Source organism: Diadema antillarum, unplaced genomic scaffold (genome assembly GCF_040938485.1).
Source record: "Diadema antillarum isolate AM-2024a unplaced genomic scaffold, OU_Dant_1.0 scf00000207, whole genome shotgun sequence".
Classification (NCBI taxonomy): Eukaryota; Metazoa; Echinodermata; class Echinoidea; order Diadematoida; family Diadematidae; genus Diadema; species Diadema antillarum.
In genome coordinates, this window is record NW_027271096.1 from 1894411 (window position 1) to 1921452 (window position 27042).

Here is a 27042-nt window from a genome sequence, read left to right on the forward strand (position 1 = left end):
AAAACTTTGAAAACATTGCCCGTACAGGACCAGATGTAAATCAGTGATGTTGGTGGTTCACCTGGCTTATCCGGTTGTGTCATAATAGGTTATGCATCTTGATTGTCATAAATGTACCGTCTGCAGGAATGTGTTTACTTCGAGAGATTACACGGAAGTGAGAAGGTTCTCTCTAGAATACGAAAATGTTGAGACATGCACTGCAAAACGATGTCTGGAAATTTTTTTACCGTCCTGATAATGATGTATGATTCTGTTATGAATGAACTCGAAGCAATACACTCGTCAATTGCCTCCCTTCTTAATCATGTTGACGCTTACATGATCGCTTACTATCCGCGAGTGAAGATGAAAACAAATGAAATCACTTTCATCACCATTTCGTCATCATATTGTCGGTGATCTGCATTTACAGTGACAAAATGTCACATTTTCCGGCTTCGTGCTAATGAGCATCGACAAAATGATCCTGTGTTTCTTACATAGCCTTTTGCGTTGTTTTCTTTATGTAGAATAAAGTTTATATTGACTTCTTGCCGCATTATACTGTATGACTGTATTGTTCTTAGGTTTGTTGATATGCTATACAGCAATGAGCATGCTAACCAAAGTGGCACTATGCGTTCCGGGTAAGAGATCTTTGTTCCACCAATCACTATGGACATCTAATCACCATTCGTCTTATGAAAACAAACTACAAATACCTATTAAACAGACATTAGGCTCATGTTAAATCAAAACATCGAAACACATACGTGAAACATCTTAAGACATCATATCCAATGATCATTATGTTCAAATACACCTGAAATGACATCAACCGAATTTTGTTTTCACAAAAAAAGAGAGCAAATGAAAGTGAAGAAACATGCTAGAATTCTTTCTTTAGTAGTGGTAATAGTTTGGTGAAGCATTTACACAGACGTGACTACAGTTTTACCAACGTTCTTGCCGTCATTTAGTACTCTTACTTTCGAATAACGAAGCGATAGTATGGTCAGATGATCTGGTCACTGGTTCTGTGGTCATCCCTCTCTCAGTCAAAAGGCGGATCAGTTGCATACACTTTTCTTTACAATCACTGACAAGAATTTCGAACTTGAACTTGAGTACAATCACGGGGTAAGTGAGCATGACAGAAAACGGAATGTGTTAAGGTACGTCGCTCTCCATAGGAGCTTATATGCGACATACCTGACGATGCGCGCATTCTTAGCGCCCAAATTGGCCATTGAGTAATTGGCAAGTCGTCTGAGTGTAAAAATGTTTGTAGTGCAGCCACCAGATCAATGATAATAAAACCGATGTAAAAAGTCTTGTTCTCGTTCTTCACCTTTACATATACACACATAGTAAACTCCGCTCAAGATTGTTAACAAAAAACACTTTCGGTCACTTCATGAAAAGTGTTCGGTGTGCTGCGAATATGTTTGAATTATGAATTACTACAGCGAATCGCAGTGTACATCGCTCATTCCCTTGTGGGTATGGCAGCGTTGATCTATTTGAGGGCGCGCTCTACGCCAAACATTTGCCTGTGTCGGCTCCGTTCCTCTCCAGCTTCTTGGCCTTGCAGTAGAGCTGCACAACGTAGAGGGCGGTGCTCACAGCGACTGCCGACAAGGACAGCCCGACAATCAGTTGTATGGCGAGCGCCGACGCGTATGTTGTGCATATCATCTGAAAATCTTTGACCTTGCTCATTTTCTGCTCCTTGAACGCCCTTGGTGACGTGCAAGTCATTCTATCCTTGGCGTCATACCAGGGATAGAATTCCTGATCTATGCTTGTAATCGCTTCGCACATGTACCGTATCTTGCAGTCGCAGTGCCAGGGGTTTCCGTAAAGTGTGATCTCCTGCAAGAGAGGGGTGTACTTAAAGAACACGCGTGGCAGAGTGGTGAGACTGTTGTTGTCGAGTTGCACGAGTCTCATGTTGGTCCCTGCGAAGGCATCCGTGCTGATAAAGCTGATGTCGTTGTTGCTGAACGCGAGAAAGGTGAGCCGCGACATGTTGGTGAACGTCGACTGAATCGTTGTCAACATATTATCGCGGAAATCGATGAGTTGTAGGTAATGGTTGTCCATGAATAGATCCAACACCACGTCGCTTATGGTGTTCCCCCTTATGTATAACTCACGCAAGTAATATACATCTTTAAACGTTTCATTCGTCAATTCGGAAAAGTTATTATAATTCAAATACAATACTTGAACACTCGTATACGCAAAGGTCCACAAGATAATCTTCTGCAGTCGATTATAACTTAGCTCAACTTCTATAATTCCTGACGCATTGTAAAAGGACAACTGTTCAATGATGGATATCTTGTTATAAGTGAGAATTAATTCAAGTGGTGATAACCTGCCGTAGAAACAGTAATTCGTTATGTTTGCAATACCGTTGTAACTTAAATCTAGCCTCTGAAGGCTTGGCATATCTCTTACCGCATCGCAGGGAATACTTCTCAACCCATTGTGCGCAATGAATAGATGCTGCAGATTAGGGTAGAGCACTGATCTTCCCTCGGGTAAAATGTGGGACGATTGAGTGTAGTTCCAGATGGCACGATTCATTTGTAATGTCCACAGACTTTGCAGGTTATCCATCCAGTGTGGAGACAGCTCCTCAATCTTGTTGTGGGACAGGTACAAGTCTTCCAGTCGCGTCAGGTGTCTGAACGTGCCGTCGTGAATGGCGCTGATGGTATTGTAGCTGAGATTCAACGTCCGCAAATTGACCAGGGTGTCGAAGAAACCCGGCGGTAGCGTCGAAATGATATTCCGGCTCAGATCCAGATTGCGGAGCTTCGTAAGATTCTTCACATTGACCACCTCCAGAAAACGGATGGCGTTGTTGCTCAGCACGAGGTCCTTCAGCAGACTCAACCCGGAGACGGCGCGGGGAATTCGGCTGAGGTAGTTGTCGCTGAAGTTGAAGCGCCGCACTTTTGGCGCCATCAGAAAGGCGCTGTCCTCTAGCTCGCGGATGTTGCTGCGCACGATCTCCACCTTGCGCAGGTTGGCCAGGTTTGTGAAGGAGAGGGCGCTGATCACAGTGATGTTCTGATCCGCCATGGTGAAGGCCCGGATGTCAGTAGGCAAGCCCATTGGCACGGATGCGTGCGACGCCGTGCCATCCACACACCTCACGGTCTGCTGCCGGGAGTCACAGCTGCACAGGTATGGGCACGGCCAGGAAATGACTGCTCCTGTTGTCTCCATGGAAACGAAGATGGCGATAAAAGCGGCGACGACTGTCCGATACGATCTTGACGCCATTCTCTTTGCAATGGACCACCTGAAAAAAAAAAAATCGATACAATAACTCTCAGTTATCTTTAAATACGAAATGGATACAATATATGGTAGGTCATCTTTACAATGATAGTTATGTTGACATTTGCATAACTAGATTAGTGAAAGAGATATGGTATGCAAAGGAGAATGAACCATTTTTTTTTCTCAGATGTGATGCTAAACCCATCATCCTGAGAGTTTTTGTGTGCGCGTTTTAAAGTGTAATTTTGAAACAAATCATGCTCATCCACAAATAAGAGGGGTGGGGGAGGGGCATCGATCAGGGACAAAAGCATAATCTTACCGTATTTTCAATGGCGATGATGATGAGTGTTGTTACAATTTGATGACTAAATCGAATCAGATTCCACAGGTCAGATTTTCACTAGGTAACTACCGGATTGAGAGAGAAACTAGATAAGTAGATCGAATTGTAGCGTTTGCTTGTGTGTGTGAGTGTGTGTGTGTGTGTGTGTGTGTGTGTGTGTGTGTGTGTGTGTGTTTTAAAAGCCCATTCGATACCGAGAAAACCCTTTACCAAATCTCACTGCCAACCCTGTGAAGTGGTCCCCCACCTACCGACACAAGAAAATGGCGAATGAGTCCGACCCTTCGTGGTTCGCCCGAGAATGCTATCAATAGTCAGTAAACGGTATCAACCAGGCCCATTGTGCCATACGCTTCAATGAATGAATGAATGCATCTTCATTGTTTGCAGCGATATAAAAAAGAGTGGATAATTTATGATAACGACGATTAATAGTGCAGTGATAAAGAGTGATGACAAACTATGTGGTGCAATCCACCATGCAATATACCCACCATACCAACAACAGCATTATCTCGCGGATAAACATAAAAGCCCATCAGCATAAACACTAAATGCTCAATACCCCGCAGCCATCGTCCAAAACTCTCCCAAGTATTAATACGTCACGGGTCAACAAGGACATGGTGGACAAAAAAAAAATCATCCCAAGATTGTGCGTTCGGGGCAGGAATCTGACCCTAGACCTGCTGGTGCTGGCGAGTACGAGCATCCTTCACTGAGCCAAAGAGCTGTAACAATCCATTCATCGGTATCGTCTTAAATACAGCACACATCAGTTTTTAGATCAATAATGTGCTAATGGGAGAAATGTTGAACTGTTTGATGCAGACTCCTTCAACTTTTCTTTCGAAAGCAATGACAGCTTGAAATCCCCCGGAGAAAACGTCAGTATATTACACCTGCCACACATCAATACACCCTCATGCATCACCGTCTTGTCGCGCTTTCAACTGCTCTTCACATGTCACATTTCCGGCCAGCTGACTGTCTTCCGTGGGATAAATTGTCAAATCTGATGCTCAAAAACTTCATAGGGAGAGAAAGTGCAATTAGGAAAACTCTGCGTTCATTCCCCGATATCTATCGAGAAACGCGAAGTGAAAAGTAATGCCCATAAGCTGCTCAACTGAGATGTTTGCTGCCCAAAAATGGTATCGGTTTCCCCGCGAGCCGAATGACCAAGATTTGTGTGTCTTGTCGCCGGGCTCTCGGGAATCGAGAGGGGTGCACACTGCGACGTCATGCATACATTGGTACTTTCGTTTCCCTAGAAACATCATACATTGTCATGACAACAAGAGATGATCCCCCTTTTTAGCCTGATGTGCTACGATTACCATGTGCATTGAATTCCCGAGAAGCGATCCCTCATGCATGAGGACTCATCAGGCTCGTGTAGCTATTTGTGCGATGTAATCCTGAGTGCCCTTATCTTGCCATCACAACCCGCTGTCCTCAACTAATGCTCGTAAATTCCGGCGAATGATAGTTATGCAGAATGGAATAATGGAACCACGCTCTATCCAGCTACCAATGTCTTATGGCGCCTGCTACATCCATGACATCAGTCAAATGCAAAACTTATTCAGTCTTCCTGCATAACAGCTTATGACATGAGTAATGTTTATTAAAAAAACATGAAAAACAAAAAAAAATCCAGCGCATACATTGTTCTCAAAAGTATCAAAATGCGTTGAAAAAGGAAAATCACACAGAATATTTGACAGTACATAGGTTGAAAGGCTTTGCATTTAGATTACTTTTTTTTCGCAATGTGTACACACATTACACCAAGCCAAAACAGGAAAAAGAAAAAAGCGGTTTAAATATTTTGGATATGTTCAGCCCTTCCCTTGTTACCACCATATAAGCTTTACAATCAACCGAGTCTACGTGTAGACAAACACCTTGATTGCATATTTTGGATGTCCGTTGATGTTCACACTGTATTCTCTACGAATATTTGATGAGGAACATGTTGTTGCGAGACAATTTCTTTTACTGAGAATAATTATGGTGTTGTTTCCTTCACTCTTACCTTCACCTGACATTTAGAACAGTATCGTTGATACTGAAAGTCGTTGAGATTCACATCCCAGTATAAATTGTTGATTTAAAGTCGCTGGGGAACAAAAACATAAACAAACAAAAAAGTCGGGACGTATCAAATCGACCGAATACAACATTGGAAATTGGTATATTCGGCATGTCAAAAGAAGCGTCGCATGCAATATTGCATTTCCGCAGGAATCAATGTAAGGTTCTAGATAGAATGAAAAAAAAAAGAACAACCCGACAATACTATTTGTGATTCTGTTTTTGAGTCCTATGAGCTAGTGAATCTTCTATAGTATCGCGATTTCTACACTGTCTATCGATGTCTCAGACACCTATATCGCGGCGTATTACATTGTGCCGACAAATTTAACGAATTCGGTGTGGCAACCGCAATTGAGAAACGCGTCGCATATAAAATTCTTCCTTTCTCCTTGGTCAGATATTATGTGCATGTAAATGTTTTAGTAAAACCACTGTGATAGTCAACTGGAAAGCTTCTGGATGTCGAAAGGCTGGATACCACAGCGCTGATGATATCATGGTTACATTTTCCCCAAGTAGCCCCCATTATAGTGTAGGCTACTATTCAACAAGCTGCCATTATTCGTGGACCTGTGCACATCCAACTGCAGGTTGTCTGTTTATACGCCTGGTTCAGAAGGGACATAATATAGTGGGGTACACATCCCGTTCAAGGGTGGAGGATCTGGTGCAATTTCTATTATACCAGAATTATCTACTGATGATTGATATACAATGTATACAATTATGCGAATGTCTGCATTAATTCTTTAAAATCGTGTCAATAATAGCATTTTTGATAATATGGCAATTGCATGGACTGCGAAAACTAGGTCAGGTTGCAGCTGAACATAGGAAATATTACGAATATTGCTGGAACTGTTTCATGTAACGAGTGGGGAGGGGTACGGGAACATCGGAGACGAAATGATTATACCCTCGCAGGGGAAAATAGCGCTAGAAGAAACATGTATACATTCTGTTGAATAAGTTGTTATGTTCACTATGGGGGGGGGGGGGGCGGCGGCTGCAAACGATGGATCGCAGCGATCGATCGATGGGGGTGTTGGATAGGGTATCCCCTGTCGCACGAGGGAGCTTTTGCATTTTTGGACGTTGGAAGTAAGTTTCAATGATCTGGCGCACACTTTTGATAGAATATTTGAGAAAAAAAAAAGTATTAAAAGGGTAAGAAATATGAATATTCAGGGAATATGCGAGGGACGAAAACATGGTATCTGTCACCTTTTGATGTACTACGGTTACAGAGGTGGTCCGAAGGCGGAAGAGTGTGTCCCTAGGTCTCCAAACACGAGGGAGGTTTAAGTCAAATTTTCAATCAAAAAACGTTCAACATTTGAACATGTTCGCAGATGCAAAATCTATCAATAACTCTATAAATAGAAAAAAAGAATATTAATCTTAAAACAAGAAAAAAATCGAGGAGGAGGGGAGACACGTCCCCCAGTCCCCGCCGGGATCGCTGCCTATCTGCAGGAGACATGAGCCATGGGACCACTCGGCCTAGCGGATCGTCAAATCGTGATGAGTTAGACATTTGACATTCGGAGACGACTCGATCAGAGACAACGAGTCTCGATGCAACGAACACGCCCACGTGATTTCGGCAAATATTTCCAGGAGGGTTGTGCTAGATCGATGCAATACCAGGAGCGCCTTGCCTGCCATGCAAAAATAAAGCACCACGTGACCTTATAGAGGTATAATCATTTTTTGTACCTATCCCCGAGATGTCTAAACAGTTGAATATGTCATGACTAGCTTTGCGAAACACAGGAACCTCATCTCATAAATGCTTCCCACTCATTTTGTTTTCCAGATTGCCCCATGTCATTTCCTGCGAGAGAAAGTGGGATTAGGATTTAATGATTATGTGATATTTGCATGTTCATGAGAGAGTAAGGTTTCTGTGCAGCCACAAACCAATGCTGCTTATAAATAACAATGTTTATCTTTCCACATATCATACAAGTAATACGCGTGATTTGTAATATGGAGAATGAAATTGGGTATCTCCCTTGCCGGCATACAGTTGTCTGGATTAGTTTCACCCCTTTTCCCCCCACTCTGTTGAACAATGGCACTTGCACTCAAACCTCTATGTCTGCATTCTTTCTGTGCATTGCATCTAATTATTGGCAATAATGTCGTCAGGCCACCCTTGTTCAATTTTGTTAGCGTGCCGTATCGTCTCAAATATCAGTCATTGTCATTTCCATTGCATGGTTTGATATGTGTGGTATCTTTCAATGTAATCAGAATAACAGCTGGAAAAAAACAACAACAGCAAACAAACCTGGTATGTAAAGCCGCCTTCACACCAAATCAGTTTTCACTTTTACGTAACTTTTTACGAGATTATTCTTTTTCTTTTCGTTTTGCCAGGAACATGATTATATTACGTTTCGAACGTACGCAGAAACGCGCACGCAAACTGTATGCAGCAATTACCGTATAATTAGGCCTATGTCATTTACAACTAGTGGTAAAGTGGGCGTGGCAAGGATCATCATCTAAAATTGCTCTTCACATCACGTACAACAGGTCGTCAATTGTTCATCACCCAATGTCATAATAGTGATGTAAGCGAGGAAGTCATTTGCAGTTTGTTAAATATGTTCTAGTCTTGTTGTTTTTCCCTTCAGGAATTTTAGCAGCAAGTTCCCTCGTGAGTAGACGCTTTCTTTCATTTAAGTTCCCTCTGAGTATAAAAAACCCCGAACATAGGCTAAATTAATAAAAGAAATATATATGTGTGTTATTTATGGATATGAGGGTGTCCCCTATAGTCTATCGTATGCTATCGTAGCAAAATTTGACAATAAAGCGACAATTGCAACCAAAGCGGATCTATCATTCATTCATAAATGTAGGTTAGTCCCACGCACAGTCACACAGTGGGTCTTGCTTATAGTCTACAAAATTATATATGTACATTGCAAGCAGCACATTTTCGGCATTCTGTTCACATTACTGGCCGACGTCCTAGATGGTGTTAACATTAATGCCATAGACGTAAGGGCTCTCTCTCTCTCTCTCTCTATCTATATATATATATATATATATATATATATATATATATATATATATTTACATCTCCTATAGGAATGAAAGGAATATCCAATTATCATCATCACCAAATCTGTATACCACCCGTCCGAAAATTATGCCAGTGAATACATTGCTTTTTTCTATATCAGCCCCAAGATAAAGTCAGTGGTGTGTTGTGTGTTGTGTAATGATAAAAACCAGTAGAACATGGCAGCAATTGTGTAATGGCACATCCCAAAAAATAGGTCACGCATCACGAAGAGAGAGAGAAAAAAAATCATCCCTATACAATAACAAAGATATGTATATTCATACACACATGCACGAAATAAAAAGAAAAGAGAAAAAAGTTCGAGCAACCGCAACGCCGCGCCGCCGCGGCTGACAAAACAATGTTTCCCGTTTAAGCTGCGGTGACATTTACACAAAAATTCCGCGGCTAATTTCAGATGGGTATTCAACCTTCGTTTTTACGTCGTTTTGTCACTGAAATGCTTCTTCTTGATCGCGTGTGTTTTGACGCAGGCCAAATGTTGAGACTATGAATGTTATGTGTGTATAAGCTTACGCATGTGTGCACGTGTGTGCTCGCAAGTATATAAACATTTACACTGTAAACCATAAAGAGAAAAGACAAATCTATCCTGTCTATAGTGAAGCATCAAAACACTTCATACGTGTCATAGGAAAAATCTGACTGTTAAGGAAAGACTTTCACGAGAATTTCCAATTACATGCGGTATATCCTAAAGCTATTGAATTACATACAAATAATAGTTTGCTGAACTTGTATGTTTTTGTCTCATTTTCCATCCGAGAATATAGCTGGATAGCCCATATTTAGGTGCTCTAGCTGCTCTTTCATGGGGTCCAGTTTGGTTATGAGGCGGGACCACTTCACCATGTTATGCAGTGAATGAAGCGGGATCTTTAATGTGCATGAGTTATGACCTCAATTAATGTCCTATCCGAGGGACAGAGTGTTTTGCCTCTCACTAGAGGGGACGGTATGATTACACACAACATTGCTCAGCTAGACTCGGAAATCGAACGGGGTTCCCTTGGACATATAATCTAGTGGCAGACGCGCTATACTGACTGAGCCAAAGCACCGCTCACAATGTCTTTCAACTTATTCTTAATCGTCAGTCCTCCCTTCGACTTGTCTTAAAGTGTTTCCAATATCTAATCGCTGACGCAGTTATAGTTATACCTGATATCTCTGATCGTACAACACTTTTGTTTATTTACATGTGATTGACCTTCAATGAGCACTGTGTTTCCAGTCTTTAAGGAAAGGTGATTTGACAGCGTTGTTATGAATGTATATAATATATATGTATGTATATATATATATATATATATATATATATATATATATATATCTGTGTGTGTGTGTGTGTGTGTGTGTGTGTGTGTGTGTGTGTGTGTGTGTGTTTAATAAAACGTGACGCATTAAAAAGGAAAGAAAGGAAGAGACAGGGAGCATTAAGTTAGGGAAGAAAATGCACATTCACTTCAAAAAGATCGACATGTTGGCCTACTTCCTTTGCATGCCCAAACTTTTGGAATTAGACCACGGCAAGGTATAACCTCAACGCAAATCAAGTACACGCCCGGCCTATCTACCTTGGTGATCAATACAGCTCACGAATGATTGTGTTTCCTTTGTTGCTGTTGATGTTGTTTCTTTCAATACCTCAAAGCATCCCATCACATGACAAATATCAAGAGCTTAATGACGCCGTTAAGAGGGATGGTTTGCACCCCTCCGGTATTCTTACAATAATGCCATGCCACCCCTGTGGGAAATTGGGTTATATAAACTCCTCTGCATTGGCGTTGCACGGAGACATCCCATGCTTCATATCGATTTCGCACAAACAATTTAATGTTCCTTTATAGAAAGTCACACTGGTCGACGATCACGTCCACTTTTCCCAAAACAACGCCTGCCCGCAGGGGGAGATTTTATCAAATTGCGATGAAGTTGATTGCCAGCAGTTCTCCGCTCGAAGAACACAAAGACGAAGAAGAAAAAGAAAACAGGGAAAAAGCTGCAAGAGAGATGCTTCATAGGCGTGGTAGAAATCTATGAGAGCGCCTAGCTCCTTGTCGTTGCTTCTGAGTGATTTAGCCTCAAGTGTAAGTTATGATACCCAACATTGCTGCCGGAGTTCATCTACCAGTCGCACTGGACTTTAGCGTGGAATGCTGTATATGTAATCGTAAAGTCAACCAATATCCAAGAAATGTCAGTGAAACAAAGAAATGGCAGGAATCTGTCTGAAAACATTATACTCTAAAGCCGCGCTTCTCAACTTTTTTTTTTCAACCCGAGGCCCACTTTTGGCTCCTACAAAATTTTAGAGGACCAGTAAGACTGAATACAAAACTTTTTTTATTTATTTTCGGCCTATATCGCGGCCCACTGTTTGAGAAGCGGGACTTTAAAGCAAGATAGGTAGACAAGCTAATAAGGTGCTCTTTTCTTTCACGTCTTTTCTACCCCAACAAAAACCAAACTGAGTCAACACAAATTAGAACCGATGGATAGGCAGAGCTGAAAGTAGAAAAATGACCCCCGACCCCAACAGTGATTAAGAAAGTACGTTATTGTCTGGATTCCTGGGCTGCGCGCTCGCGCACAGACGCAATCTTCAATCTTCGGCATTATATCATCATTTACTGGTGCCAACCAGGACCATCCCTGTTTTTGCAGTGTTTTATTATTTTTTTCTTGTACAGTTATGTTACAGATTTAGTTATTACGTTATTTCGTTAATTGCATAACATTATACGATTCCCCCCCCCTCAATAAATTTATGTACCTTCATTGTACTTTTTCATATTGTTTTTCTTCTTTTTTTTGTCGATATGTAATCTCAAATGTATAATTTACTTGGTTATCTCCAATACCCTGATTGGGTGACATGAGATGAATAGAATTGTCATTGTCATTGTCATTGTCATTGTTATTGTCATTGTCATTGCACGCAGACCCACAAATCAATCTCTGAATCTTTAAACAAGCCAGCTTTTAATCATGCTGACAGTCACATCTTACAATAGATCGCATACCGAGTTTTACGAGGATAATGTTGCTCTCCAGGCATGCCATGAATAGGACGTCTTGATTTAATACACTAATGGAAAGTCTCGCTAATGTGCTGAGAGATTCTCCCATGTGGTATTCTCTCACTAAATTCTCAGTTAATGACAGATGTAAAGAGGAGACGTTGCTTCTTCCTTTTGAAAATTGAGCTTCGCGTGGAGAAAAAGCGGGAAAGAGACCTACGTCGATGTTTTTTTTTTCTTTTATTCTTTCCACATGACAGTTAGTGAACCGTCCCGTTCACTGAAAGGCGCAGTGAACGCGTTGTGACATCGGGTGTCACTATTAGGTGCCACACGGTGTAATGGGACCACATAACGGAAACAGGAAATACTGACGTTTATATATATGAAGAGCTTGCAACCAAAAGGCCCTAAATCCATTGAAAATTATGGATTTACCGCCTTTTGGAAGCGAGCTCTTCATATACATTATATATATATATATATATATATATATATATATATATATATATATGTAATATTTTATATATATGTATGTATATATATATATATATATATATACACACAATAACTGCTGCTTTCGGATGCGGCTTTTGGTTTTCTGTTCCTTTCTGGCATTAAGTTTGTTTCCTACAATTTCTACGTCGTCTCTTACTAACGTCATTGAAATTCACGATAAAGACACATTTGCCTAGAAAAAAAAAAACACAGAACGGAATAGCGAAAGGTCCTCGTAAGTATGGGGGAAATCAGAAGTATATGGTGAAACGAGGCCATTGTGTGGTTTCTGGCACAAGATTAAATTAGAAAGAGAAAGTAATAATGGAGATTAAGTCCTATCATTATGTTACCTTATAACGGTGTCTGCATTAGTTATTTTGCGTGTTGACCAAAATGAGTCCCTGACGGTATTTCGACTACCAAAATAAATGAGAGTAGGCCTACATCGTGAGAAATACCAGAGCAAGCTCAAGCACATTAAATGCAGATTAATCACATTTCCGTTCCCCTTGCCTTCTGCTCTCTAGAAAACCTTCCCAATACACAAGCCCACCTTCTCATTCCCCCTCTTTCATTCATTAAGGAATCTTAACTGCCCTTGTGATCTTCACGAGAATTGCCATTGTTCACAACAGTCGAGCGCGTAACCTGCAAGTTTGCTACGTCAGATATTACTATACTTCTACTTTGTCCTGACTAAAGTACTGAGTAATCTCATACTCTACTTGTACTGATGGACACCTCAAACTATTCCTGTCCCATTTTCATGGTCATGAAATTTACACGTAGAAAGAATAACGTCTGATAGTGTTTTATTTCTTTTTGATTGTCTCGTTGTCTACACATTTGTCGTTATTGTTGTACTTTGCTTCACGTTGTCCTTCTTTGATTTTAAACACGATTGGCTGTGATGCGTCTTGCAAAATGGCGCTATATGCTTATTCAGGTTTATGTCGCCAGCTCCTAAGCACCACGCTCGATTAATTACTGGTCCAATGACGCGTAGAGTATTATCGTGTCAGAGCAGGATGCGAGCGCCACTGCACCAAAACATGCTTCCGTTCTTTCACATCTCTCTTCTCGTCCATGTCGTCTGTCCATCTTTCTCTCTCACTCATTCACTTACACAAAGACACACACCCTCACGCACACACACACACACACACACACACACACACACACACACACACACTTCCTTCCCATCTATCTTTCTGTCTATCTTTTGCTTAAATCCTGGGTTTTTTTTTTTTTTTTTTGGGGGGGGGGGGGTTTGGGTGACCCATGTGGAATTAAATGAATTACATTGCCGTATGATCATTATCCGGCTCAACGCGTGCGCCGTTTTTGTCATCCAACAAACGTATTCCTCCTAATTTCGCGCCACGCTTCGACCAGACGATGCAGGGCGCTTATTTTGACAGGCAACGTCCCGCGTTATTCCGCCATGTGGCACAACATCATTGCCAACGCAATCATAACGACGCAGCTGACCTTGTTCGAAGACTGTTGCCATGGCGAACGTGTGTCATGACAAGGTTAATTTGTCTCTGTTTTCTCTAATCGCAGGAAAATTCGTTGTGCTTTTTTTTTCTTCCTGCCTTTCAGCGAACAATTTTAACTATACACGAATCATTTTACACGCTGGCTTGGGTGCACATATTTTATAAAGTCATTTTCAAAGCCTTCAAAATTTTGGCACTTGCTAAGAGAGTGCGATATAATAGTTGACTTTAATATCGAATGTGTTATGGGGGCGCTGTGGCATAGTGAATAAGACTCCCGACTCCTGATCGGAGGACCCGAGTTCGAATCCCGCCCTGTGCTTACGTCCTTGGACAAGATGTTTTTACCCTACAATGTCCCTCTCGACCCAGGTGTATAAATGGGTACGTGGCAATGCTAGGGTAATAATAGTAGCAGGGCCCTCTGGTAGAGCAGTGGCAACACTGAAGAGGCTACCCTGGGTAAATAAGACCTCATTATTGTTATTACTATAATTATTCATCTTACCAATATCGCAGAATTTATCACGTGACCGTTACATTCAGGGTAACAAAAAAATGAGAAGAGATCAGACCTCCCATGACGAGAAAAAAGGCAGCAACACTAAATTTCCCACGTTGCAGAAGACATTATCGCCTAGCTATGCTGCAGTCTCCACGATTGGTGCTATTGAGGTTGATCAACATGGATATCAAAATCCACCATTGAGCGACGACTCGACCAGGTACCCGAGTACAGTCTCCTAACACTTGATCAACATGTCTAGACAATCTCGAAACCATAATGGTATAGTGGATACAGCCGGTATAAAATATTTCGTGAAAACGTTTACTTTGAAATTCAGCACGAGCACACTTACACAGGACAAAGATCTGGTTCACTTGCTCTGCTTTGAGCTAATGCGAACAAGACTGATGTAGGCAGACTGTTCAAAACCGAATAACCCGCGTTGCGCTATAAGAGAAAGTAAACGTGAGTGCTCATCTCGATTATTCAAATGGTTGCACTATCTTACTGTTCTCATCACATTTATCAAATTTTCAAACAGTATCTTAAAGGTACTAGCCCACATTTGCAAACCCACGAAAATCAAAACTGCATAAAACAGGTCCAATATGACTTCAAGTACAAGTTATAACAGTAACATACCTCACCTGTTGCTCTTTGTCTATACCATTCGATAAAAGAGTGAAAATCATCGTTTTAAAATCAATTTTCAAACCGGGTCAACCCGACCCAAAATGGAATTACGAGCGCGGGCTAGCTACGTACATGTAACTTACACATGTATCGCATGCATGTAGTACGTACGTGGACCGGAGCTAGCGAGCGTTATACGCATGCATACGGTGCATTTTCATTTATTTTTATGAAAGTAATGGACTAATTGGAACGAAATGTTGCACAGGTGTTACTGCAATCATACCCAAACTCCATGCTAACTATGAGACCAATTGCTGCAAGTTTACAAATGTGGGCTAATACCTTTAAGAAATCGATTTGTTTGAGGGTTTAATATTGTGACAAAATCACTATACGTACCAAACAGTAAGTCTAATTATTGGAAATGTGTGATAAAAAGATACTTCATCATTATCGTAATACCCACTAGATATCTAAACGTGTACGTTCTTTCTTTACATGTTATTCATATCATTTAATCATAATCTACACACGCATAAGGATTTCTTTGTCTTCCTTCAGATGATTTCTAACAGCACGACAGGAAAAAAAAATAAAAGTCAAGTGGTTTAACTGATGTAAGCATCCACGCAACTACACTCTACACACAAGAGTACCATTAATAACCAGTTGAGAAACAAAAATAAAAACAAAAAGAAAGATTGAAAATGAATGTTAAAGTAGCAGTGGAGTTTAAAGATTACCATAGAAATTGTGTTTATTATGTAGCATGGTCACGGAGCGCATGCTTTGTTCACGGACGTGAAGGAATTTATGATTACACGCCAGTTTCTCTGTCACTCTTAGTTGGGGGAAATAAACGGAGAGTTTCAGGTGGTACGAGCAAGAAATTTATCTGTGATTGGAAATCTATACTTCATAGAGTTGCTAGCTGCATCCCCTACCATTTCAGAGAACTTACTGCATAAAGATGTCATTATAACGTGGATTTGACAATTGATTGTTACGCGGGGATTGTTGCTTATTGTCAGCCTTCACGTTGTGTGATTACATATTTTCAGGTCTAGTTATTCGTCTACGTAAGATATGAAACCATTTCCCTTTGCTCAAGATCGAAAAGTTTAAGATTGCGATCTTTAAGATCTCGAAATTTCCCCACTCCAACTAGGGATATTTCCCCTACCCCCGCCAAACTTCTCGATCTTTTGCCAGTGAGACCTCTAGCAACTGAAAGTTTGCGATCTTTTTCACCTGACCAGTCCACCACCTGTTTGCGTGCTGATGTGTCTCCGAAGCGAGAGGCCATTGTCATGTACAGGTGTGCATTGTTACGTCACAATCGCTAGCCGTCAGTCGGCGCGCTCTCTCTTCTTTCTTGCGCGCGCACTAATGACCCAAACTTCATCCGAAGATCGAGAAGTTTAGCTACCATTGAGTGTGACCGCACGACAAAAAATCGCGAAGACTTCGCGATCTTAAACTTCTCGATCCTTTTCCAATCTGACCGCGCCTCAAGACGGTCTTGTCATCATTTTCTATCCTATCCTGGTATTGCCAGATTTCCATCTTGATTTCCATCTTATACACACAATTTAAAACAAGATATGCATTGTGACGCTACAAACTCGAGACCTGTGGTTAACCCTTTGATTGTTTTGCGTGCTGAATAACACATAAAATCACATAGTGCTGTACATACTGTCCTAAGTACCTGGCACGGAAATTGTTTAAACAGTAGCCTCATTCAGCACGATACCACAATTCTCCTACACGTGTCTGTGTCAATGTTAGTGTACGTGGGCACGCATGTGATGGCGTGACTCCTGCTGAACGAGCAAGGCGCAATTTCCGGGCTGTACCATGCATGCTTGAAACAAACATTTACAATATGTGAGATATTGTGTGTCTGGAGAATTTGTACGACTGTAACATTGGGTAATTTTGTGCTTCTTTGTTGACGGACAGTATGATTATATAGGGAAACTGTCAAAGAAACTTGGAGATAGAATCTATCGTACGTAGGAAAATGGTTAAGAAAAAAAAATGGTAACGTGGCAACGAGTATCTACTTGCCAGTTGATTAGCAGCTGATTAGTAAGCCAAATGTGATTACCCACAGGCTACATTATTTGCTACTATTGTCTTCGCAGAGACGGAATTAATAAGAAAAACAAAAAGAAGGCGAGGCAGCATACCCCATGCCAAACATTGTCAAAAACAAATCGAACACCTCCCCCTTCAACTCTAGTCGTTCGTTCACCTCGAGGGATAGGTTAAGTTACATCTTCCATGGTTGTCTCCTCACGACCATCAAACCTTTTGTCGAAAATTACACCATTTTGGTAGTGGGATAAAGAGAGACGGGGGGGGGGGTGGACAGAGAGAAAGGAAAAGATAATCACAATCTGTTCCCACTGTGACGTCAGCTCATCTTATGTGGACATTGAATTCGATACCTGACCATGTGCTCGCGAATATTCATGACATGCACGGGGACCCTTTATTCAATGTCAGCGTGATACTTTTTGAATCTTAGCAGGGTCGAAGAGTGAATGTCCCTCAAGACCGGTCGAATTTCAATAATCCAATCATCGTTCTTTCCTGTCATGTTGTGCACGTCAGGGAAAAGGATATGTGAGACTAAAGCCGATCGGTTTTCTTCCAGCGAGACTTGCGCTCCTGCCATCGTCACCATTTTCTAACCAGGGCAGGTTCACACTCTTCTCGCTCGTTACGAATGTTCTATACCCCCAGTAAATTGCTAATCGGGACGCGAGATTATCCGGAACCTCCGAATTCATCAGAACAGTTTGCGGTATGGGTGATGAGCCCTGATCGCAGCCAAACTGAACCTTTCATTACTCCATACTATGGGTGATTCTTGTTGGATTGATGTGGAAATTCTTGTCGACACAATCGATACACCATTCAACGTTCGTTGCCCTGTTTCATGCTCGACCTTTAGCATGTTCAAAAGCAGAACACTCTGTTGCCCTTTGCACACCGTGGGCGAAATTGCAATGAAAACATCCTTTGATGAGCAAATAAGAGAAAATATAAACATTCTGCCTAAATGCCAAACCAATATCTTGCCATTCCGTCTTCGAGAGAAATCAAAGCAAATCAAAACAAAACAAAACAAAAACAAACCATAAAAAGCAACCAAAAAACACAACTGTTCCCCAAATAAAATGTTCCTTTATCGGATCCGCACTCTTGAGATAGGAAGAAATAAAAAAAAGGGGGGGGGGGCGGGGGGTCCTATCAGGGCATAGAGAGGATTTCCTATCTACAGCGACAAATCCTACCAAGCTTCGTTTGAAGTCCTTAGGATATAGTTTTGGTTGAGATAGGGCTTCAGGTTTCCAACTTTTTTTTTTGTGAGACAAAGAATGGCCTCTTAATGAAATATGTATGGGCATACAGGGATTCAAAGTTATTTGCTGATAATTGGTTTTGAAATGGCTGAGATATCCAAAACAAAGAGGTCATAATAAAAGGTGAGATCCGTCTTTAATTAGGACCACTTCGTTTTACTTTGCTTTTGAACATCTTTGTTTGTTTGTTTGTTCATTTTCCATCTCAGAAGATGGCTGGATAGCCCATATTCAGCTATGTTGAGCTGGTCTTCCATGGGGTCCAGTTGGATGTGTCCTATCCGAGGGACATCTCAGCCATTTTAAAGCCGATTTTCATCAAACAATCCTTAAAGTCCTGTTAGAATTGTATGCCCTTTGATATTTCATATGTGGTTTCTAAATTACTCGCAAAAAAGTTAAAATCTTAATTCCCATCTAAACCAAAACTAAACCATCCTTTTAAGCACTTTCAAGGAAAGAATGACAATGTGGCAGAGTAAAGGCAGACAAGGAGTGATCACATTGTTACGTTGATAACCACGGTAAGGTTGTCATTAATTAGGTGACACGTATAGCATAAATGATGCGGCGGGGAAAGGTGCTTGTTAGCATTGCTGTTCTAATCTGCGGGTCGTTGATCATGAATGAAATAACGCCTGCTCAGTAAATTGCTGTAAATCATGCATGCGTTCATTTACTTTCATGGTCAGGCAATTGCCAGAAATTTCCCCAGGGTTATTTGATTAAATTGTATTTGATTGCATGGTGTCGGCAGCATCATCCTGGACATATCAGAATACTCCATGTTTTCATGGGCGATCGCTTTCGATTAAAAAATAAATGTTTACTGGTCAATGAATACGCTTATTTTAGCTGATCTGTTTGATATTTTGCAAAAAGTTTTTTGTTTTGTTTTGAAAAGTGACATTAAATCGACACAAATCTAATTTCTCAAGCTCCGTGTGCGTATCAGATATACACGTAGGTCTCGTGGTAGTCTTGATGTACGAAGGTCTAGCTATGGCGAGGTGAACTACACAGGCCAACGCAGGAAAACACAGCGCCGCTTCTTCATGTTCTTGCTCCCTCCACAACACATGACTTACAATACAATAAACTTTCGTGAACATGGTTCATATTTTTTTCAAATAACACATTCTCATTGCTGCTGCATGTGCTTCCCAGAATCGCCTATCTATCTTCATTTTCTCAAGGGTCTGGGACTAACTCAAACAACCAGTATCACATTCAGTTTCATTTTCTTATATCAGACCTACTTTATTACCCCCTTTTGGTTCGTCGGGGGCATATTTCCTCATTTGGGCTACCACCGTTGTTGTTCTTGTGTGTGTGTGTTTTTTATTTACCTTGATATGAACTTGGGAGGATGCACTTTTCGAGCATTTTCTCTCCCCCCTCTCTACACTGTCTAGGGAATCTGACCTCATTAAGAGCTAGGGAGTTAAAGTCTTATCCGTTTCGAAATGTGTTCCAACGACGCTGATAAGCGCGTTACGTGCGGTACTAGAACTAATTTGGGCTGTAAATCCCTGTCGCGACCGCAGTATGTTACTTTGTACATGAGTACGCATTATAGCCGAGATGGATTACGTGGATAGATAGACAGAAAGATAGATAGATAGAAAGATAGATAGATAGATAGATAGATAGATAGATAGATAGATAGATAGATAGATAGATAGATAGTGAGAGAAAAAGAGAATTTTGGTTGTATCACTTAAATGAATACTGCATAACCCATAATGAGGAATCCAAAGTGTTATCGCGCAAACGTGAACGAAGGGTAGGTAATTCTTGCGGAAGAATGTGGGGCTTTTTAGTGTACAGACGAAAGTTTACATGATTCGTGCTCAACTGAATTCTTGTTTCGGCAGCCCAGGAAACCGATTTATATCAGTGCATTAACATTCAAAAATCCACCTCTACAAACACATACGCGTGCACACATTACACAATTTGTATTTTCACCTTCGATGTATATTTGGAGAATGCAAAGATAGTGCCTGTCTTTCACATTCATGTTAACGACGTACGGAGCTTTCTTACCTCTATTCATTTCTCCACTGATACTATCAAATTTGGATAGTGAACCTTTTTGTTTGTGTTTTTATACGAAATGCCTTTTCAGTAAAAACAATACATGTTCATAGTCTTGTCATCGAGGAAATGATATGAGACAGAGGCCTTGCAAGTGGATATAATTTTAGCAAAGTTTTGTCATTCAAAGTATGTGATGGAGGAATATTGTTAACAAAGCGGCAACTATTTTTATGTCACCAGAATTATGCATGTATCATAAAAGTCGTCATTCTGAATAGGTATTAGACGATTTTTTTTTTTGGATGAATTGTGAACATTGTGAACTCACGCAAAAATGTCTTACGTTACGTAAGATATTTTACATAATATATCTTACCTTATAATACTTGGTCCTTTGCCAATGTCTCTTCAAGCACAATGCAAGCTTCGTCAGCAAATTACATTCATAAAGAAAAAACTGATATTTTCAGGTAATATTTTTACAGTTTGCATTATCGTGGTTTTTTTTTTGAAGCGGAAAAGGGTATGATTTGATCTGTACGGATTCACAGCAAATCCTCAGACCTTTACTTTAACTGCATTGTGACCTCACTTATGCCCACGCCTCTTTTCTTTTCTTTTTCTTCCGTAACCTTTCAGTTCTTTCATGATCATAGGAGATACCCCTTTTAACTATTCCTCTCTTCTGACGGCAAATTTCAATGCAATTAGGGATAAATCGAGTCTGCGTTGACAAGGGGGTGATTTGTCGAACGTCCTTCTGATTCAGCCGTGTACCAAAAAAAAAAAATTGTGCGAAATGATGTTTCGCTAAACCGATCTTGAAGTCGCATAATTACACTTCATGATAAATTGCGAATTGCTGGATGTCACAGAGAGTGAGATAGAGAGAGAGAGAGAGAGAGAGAGAGAGAGAGAGGGAGGGAGAGAGAGGAGGGGGAGGGGGTGGGTGAGGAGGGAGAGAGAAAGAGAGAGAAATAGGGAGAGAGGAGACGAAATTTTTCGTTTGGTGAAGAAATCAAATGAACTACTAGTTGAGATGCCAATTGATTCTTATGCAAGAGCTTTTAAATAATATTAACCTACATAATTGTAAAGACGATGATAGATAAAAACGCACGAGGATGCTGCCCGTTCTATACCGTCGCCGAAACTTCATCTTCTTTAAAACTTAGCGCATAACATAGTAAAATCCGACCAGGAGCATCGAGGCCGCATAAACACAATCATGTTAGCATGCAGGTATAGTACAACTATGAGTGCAAATACACGTCCTATATAATAATAATGCCTATGCTGACGCTGTAACTGTATTGAGCAAACTGGACATATGACTGAATCTTTGAACCTAAACATGACTCATCATAATCGAGGAAAAATGAAGTTTTGCGCCTTCACAAACACAAAAATTTTGATACGAAAATTTCAAGCTTTTGATTCTCAAAGTCTCTAGAAAACCCTTGAAGCAACAACGTCTCGCACCAGGGACGCCGGGGATGTTAAAAACTTTGCAAATCTAGAATTTCATTATTTCTGGCATTTCATGTGGAGAGGAATCAAAACAACACTCAAGTGAGAGATTCGATTGTCATACTCTTAGAGTAAGGTTTGTCTCGCATGGCCTCAAGGCAGGATTCTACTCCACGAGCAAAACTCCCATAATTTAGATGCCATCTTCTTCAGTTCTTAAAACTTGCGCTTCTCAAAGTAAATCCTTCGCTGAGTATTGTATGCCTAAGCAACTGCTAATTAAAATTCTGCTACTGCAAAATTATCATCGTAAGGTATACTGCATGTTCAAACTAACTCTAAGCCTTTCCAACAGTGGCAAAAAAAAATCCACTTTAAGCGTGCCGTGCATTTCAAACGATTATTTAATGTCAAAGGAAACCCCTCAACAACAACAAAATCAAACTTCAAGCTTTCGTGGGAAGATAATGTTAAAGTGACAAACTAATAAGAGGTCAACTGCTCTACTGCTGTCATTTCCTTCTCAATAGGATATTATGATGACATTCTTGCTAATTTGTTTAAAGGTATCATGATAATAATGTCTAAAAAAGACGATGATGACCATATGATGAGAGATGTAAAGTTGTGATGCGCACATCTAGCATTCAAAGCATTTCCCCCTTGGTCTCCATGACGATATTTGCAATATTAAGCACCTCCAACCATCATGACCATGGCGAAATGGAATGGAATGCACGATGATAGATTGTAACATGTACGATAAATGTGTTATATTATGACAAAGCGCAGACAGAATACGGCCATATTCCTATCATATATAGTAACCAAGACCAACCAGTATCAACACAAGCCTTGGTAAGGGCAGTGACACAGTATTTGCCATGCCCATGGACATACGACAATAGTTTCACGATTTAGTCCAGCAATGCCAGGTACATACGAGCATACCAGGTTCTGCGATCGTGTTTTTTCTCTTTTATTTACGGAGCATGAAACACACTGTCACGGATATACGCGCCGGGCAAGATTCGAACCCATGATCATCTTCTAGTTACGGGTACAGTTATATAGCCTTATCCTCGATACCACGGTACTCCTGATTGCCTTGCGATGTCAAAATTACACTAGGGCTCAATTTGAATTCGGAGTGCAGGCAGCGTATTATCTTGATGCTTTATGAAATCCATCCTACCCATTAGATGGAATACATACGGAATATTTCTACATGAATACCTTTTCCATTTCGGTAAACCAATGCTCTCATAAGTTTGGACCACGCGCGCTGTTGTGCCATTCTATATTCCTTTTACTTTTTATTCAGAGTTTTTCAACATCGAAAATTGCGTGTGTAAAGTAACATTCTTCGTGATTCCATCAAACTAGAATTTTACAGTTTTATCACACACAAAAGAAACAAACCAACAACACAAAGCTATACCACTCAGAAAGAACAAAACGAAAATCGATATAGACATGCATTTTTTTAAATCTACAAACGAATCAATGACAAAATAACATCTCAATTTACGGATCAACAAGCTACAAATTCGACGAGAGGTATGTAAACTAATACACCATATCTAGTGAATCTTTTCCACTCAAATTCGTTATTTTGATCTACTGCAGATGGTCTTTGAGTAAATTCGCCTCCAGCCATATTGGTGGATTTATGATCATGTTATATTGTTATAGCCAAGACTCCCGTGTGGGGGTTATTATGTGCCTTCTGTGTGTGTGCGTGTGTGTGCGTTGTATGTGCGTTGTGTGTGTGTGTGTGTATGTGTGTGTGTGTGTGTGTGTGTGTGTGTGTGTGTGTATGTGTGTGTGTGTGTGTGTGTGTATGTGTGTGTGTGTACTTCTATAAACTTCTTTACCTCTGTTTCCTTGAAATCTTGTTCCGCTCAGGGAGTTCGCCAAGCTTTGCGGACGAGGCTGTTAACATGGCGGGAGGGTGTTCAATTTGGGGAGTGATAGCCACATATAGCGGATTGAATTAATGCAGTGTATTATTAGAACATTATAAGTGAAGTGCGAGGAAAATCCGACAATCCGTTCATGAATTGGGAATTTTTAAAATGTTTGTGCCATCACTGGATTAGAAGACTCACTGCAGGACAACGATAATTTTATCGAAATGTAAAAGAATTCCAAAAAAATATCATTTTTTTTTAAGCATAATGAAAGAGCCTGTGACTCTTTCAGAAGGCAGAGGAAACAATATAAGCTTTAAGATATCTTAAAGTAACAGGTTGAGGAAATGTGTATTTTTCATTAAAAACAAATTACATTTTGAGGAATTCTCTGTACATGTTCTTTTCATCGTTGTCCTGCAGTGACGTAAGTTGTCTTCTCACCAAGCGATGGCGACAGCTAAACTTTTAAAAGTCATTTAAGTTTTGAACGGAGTGTCCGGTGTTCCTCAAATGTCTTTTCCGTACTAATACACCGTACTGCATTTACTCAATGCACATACTTTAATATAATTGGGTGTCATTCATCTATAAATCTTATTTATTTCTCGCATCAATAACTCTAATACATGACATTATCTGTAAAGTGTGATAAGATAAGTAATGTGTATGAATCCATTGTGTGACGTTGCATCCATTCAAAAGAGATACGTGAAGAAAAGGGATAAAACAATACATGCCTTATACAGTGGGAGAATAAAGGAGACACCATGTTAAGCAAAGTTTGTTTCAAATAGCGATATCTACCATCAGGGAGAAAAATGATTCGCTTATTACAAACTGCCCAGGGCAATAAAAGTATACACATGATAGTTAAGAAAACGATAGGGAAACGTGATCTACAATGTATACAATTATAGTAGGCCTATTCGCATACTTTCTTAAAGACATGACATGGAAAAAGGTTGTGCCATTCACAACGTCTTCTTTGTGTAAGTTATGTGTGATTTGACTGCAATTCATGTACACGCATTCGCATGATTATCGTCAGTCAATAACGATGGCATCACCAGGCAGAATTAAGACACGATTTTTTCATGGATGAATCCACATACAGATTCCTCCGCACTCTTACTTATTTCGATTTTATTCTTTTCCTGCTTTTTTTCCCGCTTGATATTCGTGTAAGGACTACAAACTGTAGGTAATAAAACCATGGCGCAGGCAATTACACGGTAAACGAGCCACACACATCGCGCGTTCACATACAAATATCGCTTATTGGTGCACAGCACGAACAATGGGGGCGACTTTTTCATTTCAAACAAAATGAAGTAAAGAGGGGGAAAAAAACTCTACAAAAACATAACAATTCATTATTTGCATAGTCAAGCGTCTGGTTTCTTTATCGATTTTTCTTTCGCGTGCGCAGGCGAAAACCCGCAAACCCGGAAAACACATCGCTGGGGCATTGATTTTACAGCAGTCTGTACAGTATACCTTGCGTCTCAGTAGAATACGAGGTTGTTCGTTGGATGCGAGTTTTCGTCGATTAGCTGAGTAAATTGAGCGAAAATAAGAGGGAACAAGCGACGGTGATGGAGATGAGAAAATTACCAGAGAAGCTACGGAACGTGGTAATTCGAAATGAAATATGAATCGAAATGAACGGTGAATTATATGAGCAAATTCGACTGTATGCATGTCATGTATCATCTGTTGGGAATTTTACCGAAACTGAATGCACAAAGAACCTTTTTTGGCATACGTCTTTTTGAGAGAAAAATCAATCTTCTGATTCATGCAGAGAGAGAGCGTATTCGGAGACTGTTTCATAAATTCGAAAGAAGAGAACTAATATCTCTGAGAATATCGAATCGATTCGCCAAAAGATCTAAAAGGACGCAGAGCGTATGAATACTGGAAAATCCCAACAATATACATGTTAATACGAACGATAAAGAGAAACGCACATACACAAAGATCTGTGTAAATTTACGTTAAAATATAACTTATGTTGAATTATCCTTCGGGTTTATGCCAGGTTCAAGTGTGTTCGTGTGTGTCACACACAAACACACTTCTATAGCTTCTGACCACCCGAGCATTGAGAATTAAGGGTTTCTGGGACGAACACTGCACTAGGGCTTTCTATAGCTCAGTCGGTAGAGCACCGGTCTGGCAATCCGGAGGTCTCGGGTTCGAATCCCGATGGAATCCCATTTTCTTTGCTCACTTTTCCACTAATAATTTATATTCTTTCTGGTCAGTTTATTCTGTCTTTATTTGTTACAAACTCAAAAAGCTGCATCACTTCGGTGATCCCTCGCATTTATCCCCAAGTTGAATTATCCTTCGGGTTTATGCCAGGTTCAAGTGTGTTCGTGTGTGTCACACACAAACACACTTCTATAGCTTCTGACCACCCGAGCATTGAGAATTAAGGGTTTCTGGGACGAACACTGCACTAGGGCTTTCTATAGCTCAGTCGGTAGAGCACCGGTCTGGCAATCCGGATACTTTACAGATGTGTACACATACACACGTTGTCATACATACTATAATAAATTATACTTTCACACATAAGACACATAGGTGTAGACGCATACAAACACAAAGATTATAGTCTATTAGCACACACATCCATGCAGAGACACGTGGTATTCTTTTGCATCAACGAAATAGCGAAATCTCCCAAAAAGTGTCCATTACAAGTAACACGAATAAAACTTAATAACTACTGGGCTACCAACACATTATAGTGGTAGCCCAGTGGTTCAGGGCCACTAGAAATTGATGTTGGGTCACCAAATTTCGAAAAAAGATTATCTTATGGTGGCCCGATCGGGAACTATATATTCAAAATGGATTATGACGTTTGCTCTTGTTTCGGGCAACTACTTTTTCCCCCCAGGCTACCGAAATTTCAGATCTACAGGTTTTCATATTTTATAGACACAAAGGGGCCACCAGAGGAAAAAGTCGAGCCATGACGTAATTATATGCATATTCATTTCGTTATTGTTGTATTCATTTCTAGATTCTTATAACAAAACTATAAAGACTGACTTGAGATCGCCATTCAGTCGTAGAAAAGAAATTGATTGAATCGCAGGAAAATGCAGCATAAATGATAAATAGTCATGGATATTTAAGAATTCTTTAATTCATAAAGTAGGAAATCCCTGAAAATGAATCTAATCATGAAATTGTGGTCGACCGATCAGTCTCA

The 27042-nt window shown here is 40.4% G+C and overlaps 2 protein-coding genes and 1 non-coding gene across 3 annotated transcripts in view; 1 reads left to right on the forward strand and 2 right to left on the reverse strand.

Moving 5' to 3' along the window:
* Positions 1-1333: 1333 nt before the first annotated feature.
* Positions 1334-2183, reverse strand: LOC139724099 (leucine-rich repeat neuronal protein 3-like). The gene has a single exon (XM_071635298.1). The coding sequence runs from the start codon at positions 2086-2088 to the stop codon at positions 1519-1521; it is 570 nt and encodes a 189-aa protein (XP_071491399.1). The 5' UTR covers positions 2089-2183; the 3' UTR covers positions 1334-1518.
* Positions 2184-2279: 96 nt separating this feature from the next.
* The window catches only part of LOC139724126 (uncharacterized), a 77126-nt gene continuing 52363 nt past the window's right edge, over positions 2280-27042 (reverse strand). The window contains exons 2-3 of the mRNA XM_071635328.1: positions 2449-3301; positions 2280-2288 (exon numbers count right to left, since the gene is read on the reverse strand). Coding sequence (XP_071491429.1) covers positions 2280-2288; positions 2449-3282 — 843 coding nt within the window. The 5' untranslated portion in view covers positions 3283-3301. The remainder of the gene's footprint in view (positions 2289-2448; positions 3302-27042) is intronic.
* Positions 25956-26030, forward strand: Trnaa-ggc (transfer RNA alanine (anticodon GGC)). Its single transcript has one exon. It is a non-coding gene; the product is annotated as a tRNA-Ala (tRNA).

Excerpts from the sequence above, each read along its gene's own strand:
- LOC139724099 (XM_071635298.1), bottom strand. The coding sequence starts at position 2,088 with ATGGACAACCATTACCTACAACTCATCGATTTCCGCGATAATATGTTG.